The 12,556-nt window shown below is 41.5% G+C and overlaps 1 protein-coding gene across 1 annotated transcript; it reads left to right on the top strand.

Annotated features, from left to right (window-relative positions):
- Positions 1-464: 464 nt before the first annotated feature.
- Positions 465-4,681, top strand: Klhl9 (kelch-like 9). Its single transcript, NM_172871.2, has one exon. It carries the CDS (start codon positions 971-973, stop codon positions 2,822-2,824), a length of 1,854 nt encoding a protein of 617 aa, NP_766459.2. The 5' UTR covers positions 465-970; the 3' UTR covers positions 2,825-4,681.
- The last annotated feature ends 7,875 nt before the right edge of the window (positions 4,682-12,556 follow it).

Raw genomic sequence — 12,556 nt, 5'->3', positions numbered from 1 at the left:
GAAAACCGTATTTATGAAGGCATTATCTCTCCTGCCAAATATTAAAAAAATGTATCATTAGGACCAAAATTTAGTGGCAAGTTAAATCTCATGTGTCTTAAATGTTAAACAAACAAACAAAAAACCTTTTACAATCAACATTTTTAATTGAGTGTGACGCAAACTGTAAAACTGTTCTTGAAGAAAATAAATAAATAAAACGATACAATGATTTCTTCTGCCAGGCTTCTTGTGTTTGAACAAAGGTTGCCTTTCGTTGCTGCTCTGGCAAAGACCTTAAGCGTAAATCTTGAAAAGAACGCGCTCTTGAAAAGCAAGCTTAAGCACACGCACGCGCATTCCTACAAGCTTACATAATGGACCCTGCACCGGCCTCGCTGGCCGGCCGGAACCCCGCCCCCAGTCCCGCCCGCGCCCTGCCCCCATCCACCGCCCCCTTGCCAGCTCAGCCGCGCAAGCGCACTAGCTGTGCAGCCGCTCCTAGCCCGGGGGATCCTGGGATTCTGCCTTTCCGGAAGGTCGGGCTGGCTCTCGGTGCTAGGCCGCCGTTCTAGGCCCAAGTCGGGATTCCAGGCCCTGCTCCAAGCCAAGTCCGTAGCCGCGACGACACAGCGGGGATCGCAGAGGACGCGGCCGCAGCTCGTTGGGGTGGCTGAGCCTTGGAGGGCGGCAGCCGGGGTGCGCAGGCCGTGACGGCCCCTCCCCCGCCCTGAGCGCAGCGGCGAAGGACGACAGCCCGGGACCGGAGGAGGTGAAGCGGTCACGTAACTGCCCCGGGTGATGACTCACCCGCTCTCCTGGCAGATTTGAGGTGCGTGCTGCTGTTGCTGCAGGGCGGACGTCGGTGTGCCCAGAGCGGTGCTGCGGCGACCGCTTGCTTGCCCTTGGTTCGGCGGCCCCGGGGTTTCCCGAGAGCGTTCTCTTTGTAACGTCTGCGGCCTGCAGCTCGCAGCGAGCTCCGGCTTCTCCCATGAAGGTGTCTCTGGGTAACGGCGACATGGGCGTCTCTGCCCACCTGCAGCCTTGCAAGTCTGGAACTACGCGGTTTTTTACCAGCAACACGCACAGTTCGGTTGTATTGCAAGGCTTTGATCAGCTCAGAATAGAGGGCCTACTTTGTGACGTGACGCTGGTACCTGGCGATGGAGAGGAAATCTTCCCGGTTCATAGAGCCATGATGGCGTCTGCCAGTGATTATTTCAAGGCCATGTTCACTGGAGGAATGAAAGAGAAAGATTTGATGTGCATCAAGCTTCATGGGGTGAACAAAGTTGGTCTGAAGAAAATCATTGATTTTATTTATACTGCAAAACTGTCTCTTAATATGGACAATCTTCAGGACACTCTTGAAGCTGCCAGCTTTCTACAGATCTTGCCGGTTTTGGATTTTTGTAAAGTATTTCTTATATCAGGCGTCTCTTTGGATAACTGTGTGGAGGTTGGCCGGATTGCTAACACCTACAATCTTATAGAAGTGGATAAATACGTAAATAATTTCATCCTGAAGAACTTTCCTGCCTTGTTGAATACTGGGGAGTTTCTGAAACTCCCCTTTGAACGGCTTGCCTTTGTGCTTTCCAGCAATAGTCTCAAGCACTGTTCGGAACTTGAGCTCTTCAAGGCAGCCTGCCGCTGGCTGAGGCTGGAAGACCCTCGGATGGACTATGCCGCAAAATTAATGAAGAATATTCGCTTTCCACTGATGACACCACAGGATCTCATCAACTATGTGCAGACAGTAGATTTCATGAGAACAGACAATACCTGTGTGAATTTACTTTTGGAAGCAAGCAATTACCAAATGATGCCGTATATGCAGCCGGTGATGCAGTCGGACAGAACTGCCATTCGATCTGATTCTACTCATTTGGTTACCTTAGGAGGAGTTTTGAGACAACAGCTAGTTGTCAGTAAAGAGTTACGAATGTACGACGAAAGGGCGCAGGAGTGGAAGTCGTTAGCGCCCATGGATGCTCCTCGATACCAGCATGGCATTGCTGTTATTGGAAATTTCCTTTATGTAGTTGGTGGCCAGAGTAATTATGATACAAAAGGAAAAACGGCTGTTGATACAGTTTTCAGATTTGATCCTCGTTATAATAAGTGGATGCAGGTGGCATCATTAAACGAAAAGCGCACATTCTTTCACCTGAGTGCCCTCAAAGGACATTTATATGCAGTTGGTGGGCGCAGTGCAGCTGGTGAACTGGCCACAGTAGAATGTTACAACCCAAGAATGAATGAATGGAGCTACGTTGCAAAGATGAGTGAACCCCACTATGGCCATGCTGGAACAGTATATGGGGGTTTAATGTATATTTCCGGAGGAATCACTCATGACACTTTCCAAAATGAGCTCATGTGTTTTGACCCAGATACAGACAAATGGACACAGAAGGCTCCTATGACTACAGTCCGAGGTCTGCATTGCATGTGTACAGTTGGAGACAAGCTGTATGTCATCGGTGGCAACCACTTCAGAGGAACAAGTGATTATGATGATGTCCTAAGCTGCGAATACTATTCGCCAACTCTTGACCAGTGGACACCAATTGCTGCTATGCTGAGAGGTCAGAGTGATGTTGGAGTTGCAGTCTTTGAAAACAAAATCTATGTTGTTGGTGGATATTCTTGGAATAACCGGTGCATGGTAGAAATTGTCCAGAAATATGACCCAGAAAAAGACGAGTGGCATAAAGTTTTTGATCTTCCTGAGTCGCTGGGTGGCATTCGGGCTTGCACTCTCACAGTTTTTCCACCTGAAGAAAACCCTGGGTCACCTTCTAGAGAATCACCTCTTTCAGCACCTTCAGATCATTCTTAGATCCAAGGTGTAATACCTTTTCAGTGTATCATGGGTGGTCTTGTTCATCCCCTTGTATTGTTTCTCCTTATTGCTACAGTTAATAGACAAAAAGGTAACTTAGACCCTTTTTTTTTTTTGGTTTGGCTTGATATTGTTTAGTAAATGGCTATACAAGTGCATTTTGAAAAGTATTAAATATATTCAGCTGTTTTAACAAGTAAAAAAGATACATAGAAAATTAGATTTTTTTTTGTGGTGTTACATGTGTCAAATTATAGATGATCTTAGTAAATGTGTAATTATGTCTGTTATACTAAAAATTAAAACATTTGATTTGACTGAAACATTAAATGGAGGTCCCCTGTTCTAACCTAATATAAAGATTGCCAAGGTACAGCTACCTCCCTCTTGGATAGTTTTGGACAATCTGTTGTCTAGGCTGTGTGATTAGTCTTAGAATATTTGAAGTTTCCTAGGTAGACAGAAATAGTAACAATATTAACTAGAAGAAACAGGTCAGGATTTGTTCTCTCACTGGAGAAAAAATAATAGGTGTGTACACTAGTCAGATATTCATGCTCACTCAAAAATTTGTGTACACACATAAACTTTTAGACTTGATAGAAACTTCAACTGTTGTGAAAATGACCTTATATTTTCTTCCAGAAAGCAGCTAATTTTATTTCAATGAGAATTCAATACCAGAGAGTCCGTGTCTAAAGTCTTAAACCGAATTTAGATAGCTAAGGGCTACAACAAACTAAATTGACAGCCAAATTTGTCATTTAATAGAATTTTTTCTTTAAATGAAATTTAATTAGTTTTTCTGTAGTCTGTAGTTACATGCTTATTTAGCAGAAAGCAAGTTTCAAAGAACTGTTTTTGTCTTTGTTGTTTTTTTTATCATTAACTTTTACCTGTGAAAATCGGGAGTTAAGGAAGGCATAGAAGCATTCTCAACAAAGCTCCAGGATTTTAAGTTTAGTCTCCTGCCTCAGTCACTCTGACATGCCTATTATGTGATTTTGAATGATTTTTTTTTTCTTTTTTTTTTTTTTTTTGGTGCTGAGGTAGCTGGTAAGCATCCTGTAATGTGTGAGCTGCCTCAAGGCTGTGATCTGAGCAAACAGATACACCCTGTTCTGCATCAAATCAGAATTACGCCTTTTTAGCCTTGACTCAAAAATAGAACCAGCTCAGATCCCCTAAGAAGTCAGCTGGTTTCTTTAAGGCAGTGCTAAAGTAGACCTTCAGTCTTCAATACTGTGGGAATACTTTCTGCCTGAGAATTACATGGGAAAATCTTAAAGGGAACTTATCAGATAAATGGAATTATAGTGTCCCTTGGTAATGAGTGATACTGAATATGTACTTTCCTGGGAAAATTGTTCAACTGAAGGAAAAAAATACACACACACACCTAGTCCTGGGAGAGTGCCAGAGTGCTGTTGACAGTCCCTTAATGTAATTCAGACAAAGTGAAAGGATTCGGCTTCTGGCTTCTGAACTTTAACTTAACTGCCCATAAGTGTTGACTCATTTTAATGCTTTTCATGATTTCTGCATTGACAGAATTTTCATACTTTGTGTGTGTGGTTTTTTTTAAAATGACTTTTTTTGTTAACTTCAGACATATTTGATTACTTTTAGAAGGTAGAAATTGCTACTAACTTTGTGTATTGAATAAGTAAGAAATTGCATCCTGATTTTTTCCTTTTATTAATAGCAAGATTGAATACTTGTGTATTTTGAATAGCTACATTTTCCCTTTGGTCAAATGTCAGTGTCCTTTTCCTTGTGATATCTTTTGGAGTTGCTTTGTTTTTCATATCAAGTTAGAGGATCTCTTTATATAATAAAATTACTTAACTGATATTTTCTTGTATTGCTTTTTTTTCTTCCTCTCAGGCTCTTAGTTTTACAAGTGGAGGCTGTTCAATAGTTTTTGAAACCAAATTTGTCCCTTCTATATTTTGGCCTTTGGATAACTTTACTGTGGTTTATTTTATTTGATTTTTTATTGGATATTTTATTTATTTACATTTAAAATGTTATCCCCTTTCCTGGTTTCCCCTCCCCCTCCCCCTGCTTCTATGAGGGTGCTCGCCCATCCACTCACCACTCCAGCCTCACCGCCACCCTACCATTCCCCTACACTGAGCCTTTACAGGACCTAGGGCCTCCCCTCCCTTTGATGCCACATGGAATTGATATATTGCTTTTTCATGCTGGTTCTAACATGCTGAGCTGATATTGCAAGCCTGTTTTCTATGCATGCTTTTCCTTCTTTTGCCAAGAAAGCATTTCTGTGTTCTCAATACATTTGACATTCTTGTTCTGTAATTAATGTACTTCAAGTCCAGGTTAAAGCACACTGTTCCATCTGCATCACTCTAAGTCTTAAAGGTACACCTCTCCTTTTATTTTCCAGTGTTCTAAAAAGCTTTTCTTTGTTCTTAGTACATTTGACATTCTTGTTCTATAATTAACACGTACTCCTTAATCAGGTAAGCAGATTGCTCCATCTACATCACCCTAAGTCTTATACATATACCTCTCCTGTTACTTTCCAGTGTTGTATAGTTGATGGCTCTCTTGGTAATCATACAAGTAGCTAGCTAGTAGTGATTACTATGACTAATTAAAACCAGAACTTCTATTAAGATGGAAATTTTTTTTAAGATGGAAATTTTAAGTGACTGAAATAATAAGCATATATCATTACAAAGCATTTTTAACATTTTAGTTTTTCCCAATTATTTTTCAACTATTTACAAGCTTTCCTGGTATAAAAGTAAGATTTGCCCTACAAAATGAACAGGAAAATAAAGCATAAGATAAAGATTATTTTTGATTTTACATGCCGGCCATAAACCCTGTGAATATTGAGGTCATCATACATATACATAAAGACATTGGCAAATAGTTTTTAAAGCTGCTAATTCAACTTTCAAAGTCAATGACTTGCCTAGTTTTCATGTGTAGGTACTAAGAAATACTATGCATGGTTTATCTCTTACCAAATGCACCTCATTATGAAAAGCAGATTCTTTTGGAGGTGGTGGAGAAGGTGTATAATCCCAAGACTTGGGGAATGGAAGCAGGGGATTAGGCGTTTAAGGCCAGTCTAGGCTCTCTAGGAAGAACCTGTGAGAAAACAAAAAGATAAATTGCATTTTTGTGCTGATAAATCCAGACTTGAATTTTTCTTTCTTTCTAGTATAGTTTATACATTGGTCATCTTAGAAGTTTTTCTGGCTCATAATTGAAAGTACTTTGTTCTTAGGAAAAACATTTTTACATATGACAAAGTATCCTTTGCTCAACTAAAGTCTATGGACAGACTCTGTGGGTCTGTTTACATCTGTAATATTCATGTTTCCTCTTATCTTGGAGCTTGTTGAGTTTCCATTTTGGGACTGGAAAGATGGCTTAGCGCTTAAGATATGTTTGTGCCGGACATTGGTGGCGCATGCCTTTAATCCCAGAATTTAGGAGGCAGAGGCAGGTAGGTTTCTGAGTTCGAGGCCAGCCTGATCTACAGAGTGAGTTCCAGGACAGCCAGGATTACACAGAGGAAGCCTGTCTCAAAAAAAAAAAAAAAAAAAAAAAAAAAATCTGTTTGCTTTTGCAGAGGCCCTGGGTTCAATTCCCAGCACCCATATGGTGGCTCCTAACTATTCATAAGTAACTGTAGTTTGATTTTTTGCCTTCTGACTTCTGTGGGCACCAGACAAGCACATAGTACACATACATACATGCATACATACATACATACATTCAGGCAAAAATAAGTCTAAAAGTACTGTATGCATTGGATTGTGAGGAGGTGTCTTAAAACTGCTTTACACAGAGAAGTAGTCATTTAAGTAGGCAGTCGTGACCAGTGGCATTTTATAATTGGGGTGTGTGTGTGTGTGTGTAGGTCCATGCGTATGTGTGTACACATGTATATATGAGTTCTGGTGTCTGTGCATGTGTGTATATGGCTTTATATGTGTGTGTAGGTTCATGTGTATACATGTGTGTGGAGGCTAGAGGCTGAAGCAGGGTGTCTTCCACAGTTGCTTTTCCACCTTGTTTTATTTTAAGACAGTATCTCTTACTGAATCTTCAACTCATCACTTCAGCTAGACTGGCTGGCCAGAAAGCACTGGGCATCCTCCTGTCTCCATCTCTACAGCACTGGGTTATACGCTTATGTGGCAAGCAGTTTTAGACTTATTTTGCCTGAATGTATGTATGTATGTATGTATGCATGTATGTATGTGTACTATGTGCTTGTCTGGTGCCCACAGAAGTCAGAAGGCAAAAGATCAAACTACAGTTACTTATGAATAGTTAGGAGCCACCATATGGGTGCTGGGAATTGAACCCAGGGCCTCTGCAAAAGCAAACAGATTTTTTTTTTTTTTTTTTTTTTTTTTTTTTTTTTTTGAGACAGGCTTCCTCTGTGTAGTCCTGGCTGTCCTGGAACTCACTCTGTAGATCAGGCTGGCATCTCTTCAGTCCCACCCAGCAGTTTAGTTGAGGTTTTTAATTTAGTTTAGTCAATAATTCAAACAGGTTGTTTGAAAATGTTGTGTCTATGTAGTATATAATTTCATGAAAGTGCCATAGATTTTACACGTCTATATACTGATATTTGACTAATCCTAAAATTTCATCACTGTAAGTAAACCTGGAAAACTTAATTATTAAACATAAAACTTAACCCCATGTATTAACAGGTGACACAGTCAGGAGTAGCCTGAGCCTCTTGGGATTTGTTACTGTCTACTTGTCTTAAGGAAACCTATAAATATAATCTTGTCTTTGGAACAGGGAAGGTTCTTGATTTGGCATGGAATTGTGCATGTCTCATGCTTACCAGCCAGGGCTCAGAGCCAAGCCATGCCTAAGAGCTTAGAAGTAACTGGAGAGCTACACCTTCAATATAAAACTGACTCCCCTGGCCTGGGGAAGATGCAGCTGCTTTGTGGGATTCTCACACAACACATCCAAGACTTTCAGACTTGGTATTTGTCCAAGTTCTACATGACCACAGCACTTCTCTTAGTGGAGTGAAAAATCAGTGTACACAAACTGGCAGATGTCCAGTTCCATTCCAATAGGATGTGTTCATCCAAGGCCCACTGCTGAAGTACAAACCCACCCGAGTGCTAATCTATCCCTTAAATTCTTTTTTTTGTTGTTGTTTTTTTTGTTTTGTTTTGTTTGTTTGTTTTGTTTTTGTTTTTCGAGACAGGGTCTCTCTGTGTAGCCCCGGCTGTCCTGGAACTCTGTAGACCAGGCTGGTCTCGAACTCAGAAATCTGCCTGCCTCTGCCTCCCAAATGCTGGGATTAAAGGTGTGCACCACCACTGCTCAGCTGTCCCTTAAATTCTAACACTTAGATGTTCGATCCTAGATGTCATTTTTGTACTTCTAAAGTTGTACACAAGTACACGCACCTTATCTCTTTATATTCCCCTTTAGAGCTAGTACTCTAGATTTGAGTTTATCTACTCTTTTAAAGAGAGACTCTTGTAAGCAAGAAACAATGTTCATGGTTTCTGATACAGTTTACAGAAAACAGTGCCATAGGAGGGAAACCAAATCATAAATCATACAGTTGTCTTCACACTATCTAAAAAGGCACTGAATGCATTTAAATGACAGACAGCACACTTGGCAAGGAGCACTTATGAGTAAGAGACCTGATGATGATTGCCCTCAGGGAGCAGGAGGACATGACTATGACTAATTAAACACTAGAGTACTCAGTGGAGTTTGGTGCTTACTGTTAATAAAGAGAGGAAGTGGGTTTTCTATGTATAAGACCGTTTTGTTGTCAGCAGGCATAATTTGACCTCTCTTAGGATGCCCTTTATTACTTTTCACAAATCGCTTTTGTCTAAAATTGTTAGTACTTTATTGAGGAAGAGCTGAGATTCACCATTGTCCGGTTTCTGATTCTCCTTCCCTTTTCAGTTGGTTGTTGGCTTTCTACATATTACAGAAAGACTTTAGTGTATGTGGTTTATTTGGGGGATTGTTTTGTTTTTTTAAGACAGGGTTTCTCTGTGTAGCCCTGGCTATCCTAGAATTCATTCTGTAGACCAGGCTGGCCTTGAACTCAGATTCACCTGCCTCTGCCTCCCAAGTGCTGAGATCATAGGTGTGCACCCCCACCATTACCACCAGGCACACACACACATTTCAGAGTTTAAGTGTATGTGTATATGAGGGTATACGGGTTCATTTACTCCTCAGTGTGTGTGTGTCAATGAAGGGGTAGAGGTTGGCATCATCTGTCTTCCTCTATTGTTCCTGCCATTTTTAAGACAGGGTGTTCACTAAACCTCAGGCTGACTAGCCAACAAGCCCCCAGGACCTTCCTGTTGCCCTCCTGTGCCAGCACAGGACATCCAAATATGTCCCACAGTGCCTGCCCTTACTTACATGGTGCTGGGGTCTTCATTGCTTGTGCAGCAAGCATTTTACATACTGAACCAATTTCATAGCCCTTGTTCAGAGCTTTTATCAAATCTCTTTTTTCCTGTATCTTTTGGGGTGACCATGATTTTTATCACCCACCCTACTATAAGATACACTTATTTGTCACAATGCTGAACTTTCTATTTCTGGAATGAAACCAAGACAACTTTTATACTAGTCATGATCCAGTTGAGAATGGAAAGGCGGAAGAGGAATGGATCTTCTTTACACATACTTCCCACCCCTGCAAATGCATTCCCTCTGCTCCCCGTCATGCTTTCTCCTTTAATATGTCCTGATGTCAGCCATTGGCCCAAGCTTTCTCCTTTAATGTCCTGATGTCAGCCATTGGCCCAAGCTTTCTTCTTTAATATGTCCTGATGTCAGCCATTGGCCCAAGCTTTCTTCTTTAATATGTCCTGATATCAGCTGTTGGGCCCAGGTCACCAACACAAATGAGTAGAATTGGCAAGGAACAAAATTGTCCAGGCTATTATTGATCAGACACACCAAACACCAGTGGGCAAGCTGGGTAATGCAGTCTTTTGCTGTCTTGTTTCTCCTGCTCTATTGAGCTGGCCTTTTCCCTCTTGTCTTTGGACAGTTTTCTCTTCCCTTCTATTACGTGGGGAGGTTTTGAGGCAAATGCAAGATGGCTTGGACCAAGAAGTCTCCTGCCCTTTTTTTCTGACCAGGAACCCAGACTTACAAAGCCAACACAAAACACTGGATAAAGCCAGCTCCTGGATCAGGATCTCAGAGACCACTGGGCATAAGAACTACATACAGGGCCCTCACCAAATAAAGCTATCACCCCAGGACTTCACCATCTCATCACAGCCCACATACTCCTCTTTAAGAAGCCCCTACCCCTGTCCGAAATATCTTGCTGGCATATGCAATAGTGTCTGGGTTTGGTGGTTGTTTATGGGATGGATCCCTGGGTGGGGCAGTCTCTGGATGGTCCTTCCTTCTATCTCAGTTCCGAACTTTGTAACTCCTTCCATGCTAGTGCCTGGCAAATACAGAAGTGGATGCTCACAGTCAGCTAATGGATGGATCACAGGGCCCCCAATGAAGGAGCTAGAGAAAGTACCCAAGGAGCTAAAGTGGTCTGCAACCCTATAGGAGGAACAACAATATGAACTAACCAGTACCCCCAGAGCTCGTGTCTCTAGTTGCATATGTAGCAGAAGATGGCCTAATTGGCCATCAGTGGGAGGAGAGGCCCTTGTTCTTGCAAATATCATATGTACCAGTACAGGGGAATGCCAGGGCCAGGAAGTGGGAGTGGGTGGGTTGGGGAGCAGGGTGGGAGGGAGGGTATAGGGGACTTTCGGGATAGCATTTGAAATGTAAATGAAGAAAATTAATAATATAATGAAAAGAAGCCCCTACCCCAGCCCAGCCTTGTGACTTCACTGACCCCCTACTGTGAGGTCAGTGACACCCCACTTCTCACCCCAAGCTGCCCTAATAAACCTGCCTTTGTGTTATAAATTCAACTCACTTGTATTTATTATGTTGGTGGGGAAGTCATTTGTATACCATGCACTTTTTTTTTTTTTTTGGTTTTTCAAGACAGGGTTTGTCCATATAGCCCTGGCTGTCCTGGAACTCACTTTGTAGACCAGGCTGGCCTCGAACTCAGAAATCCACCTGCCTCTACCTTCCAAGTGCTGGGATTAAAGGTGTGTGCCACCAACGCCCGGCTGGAAGTCTTTAGATACGTGAATAAGTCAAAAGGAATATGCAGGCTTTAAATGAATCATTTCTAATATGCACCCAAAAATACATAAGTATTTTACAAACATGCAAGCTTATAAAAATTGAAGAGAAAAACTTAGGATATGACATGAAGACAATTTAGTACTATATTCCAGAAGCTGTAGAGAGCTTTTCAGTGAAGAAGAAAAGGAGCTGAAGGGAGTCTCTGTCAAAATTTAGGCAGAACACTCCTGGAATTCATGGATCAGGTTAGAATCAACTCTAGTTCTGGCAGGAAGCGTCTCCAGAGAGAAGGGAAGGGCTGAGTGCTCAAAGCAGGCTGAGCTCTAAATGACAGGAGCCCCTGTGCTCTTCATTGTTCTCTTTTCTGAATGGGATAATAGACCTTTACATTGCTTTACACACTCGTATCTCCAGTGACTTAATTATGCTGGGAATATGTTGGGACCTGAAAGATAGAGAAAACGAGGGTATTCTTGGAATAAAATAAGGATTGATTTTTTAAAAATTGTATTTTATGTGTACACCGACTTTGCTTGTATCAATATATGCACAATATGTGTGTGTGTCCCTGGAGCCCATGGAAGCCAGTAGAGGACATCAGATCCTCTGGAATTGGAGTTATAGATGGTTGTGAGCCACTAAGTGGGTGCTGGGAATTGAACGCAGGTCCTTTGGAAGAACAGCCAATGCTATTCTTAACCATTTCTCCAGCCTCAAGAATTGTCTTAAGTGCTGACAATTACGTCTGACATATGGTTGATTAACATATCATACGACAGTGCCATTTCTTTACTAGTATTATCTTTACTGTCTGAAAATATTATGTTGAAGAGCTATTCTTTGAAATTAGCATTTCCTGTCAGTCAATACAGAAATGATACTGATTTCCAAGCTTAGCAGTTTATTAGGGGAGAACTTGATATAATTAACACTTGTCAGCAGAGTGTGTCTGGTTTTTTGCTGTATAGTCTTTTGGTGTTGGGCAGCATGACTTCCTTGAAGCTCTGTGAAGGCCAGATTTAGCAAGGCTGAAAGGAGCTAGGGAGTGACTGCTTTGCAGCCTCTGTGCTTGGTTCCTAGAGCTCTGCCCCTTTGGCCATCTTGCTTCTGCTCTATCTTATTTCTACCCTCCATCTTGCTGGAGACTGGCTGCTTACACTTTTTCACTGTTTGCCAGTGGGATGTCACCTCCCTTGGCTCTTTTTTCATTACATTTAGATGCACTTTTGTTTTCTTCTTGTCCTCAGTCATTGGGGTGCAGAGATGTTTTGCTTTCTATAAAGAAGGCAATGAGAAACAAGAATGTCTGCCACCTACATGTTGTATAAGGCTACTGTCCAGCTAGCTATTTATCTTGTTATATCTGGATCCCATTATTGACATGTAGCATTAACATCACTTTTCTATTATTTATTAAAATTAACTAGGAGTTGATTGCTGAAAATTCTTGAGGAATGTGAATTCTAATGCAAGTTTAAAAAATTCAATGAGATCTCTCTATTGAGTATGATCACTGGGAATAATATTTCTTCCATGTGA

This window comes from Mus musculus, chromosome 4 (genome assembly GCF_000001635.26).
Source record: "Mus musculus strain C57BL/6J chromosome 4, GRCm38.p6 C57BL/6J".
Taxonomy (NCBI): domain Eukaryota; kingdom Metazoa; phylum Chordata; class Mammalia; order Rodentia; family Muridae; genus Mus; species Mus musculus.
This window is presented reverse-complemented; position numbering and strand designations above follow the sequence as displayed.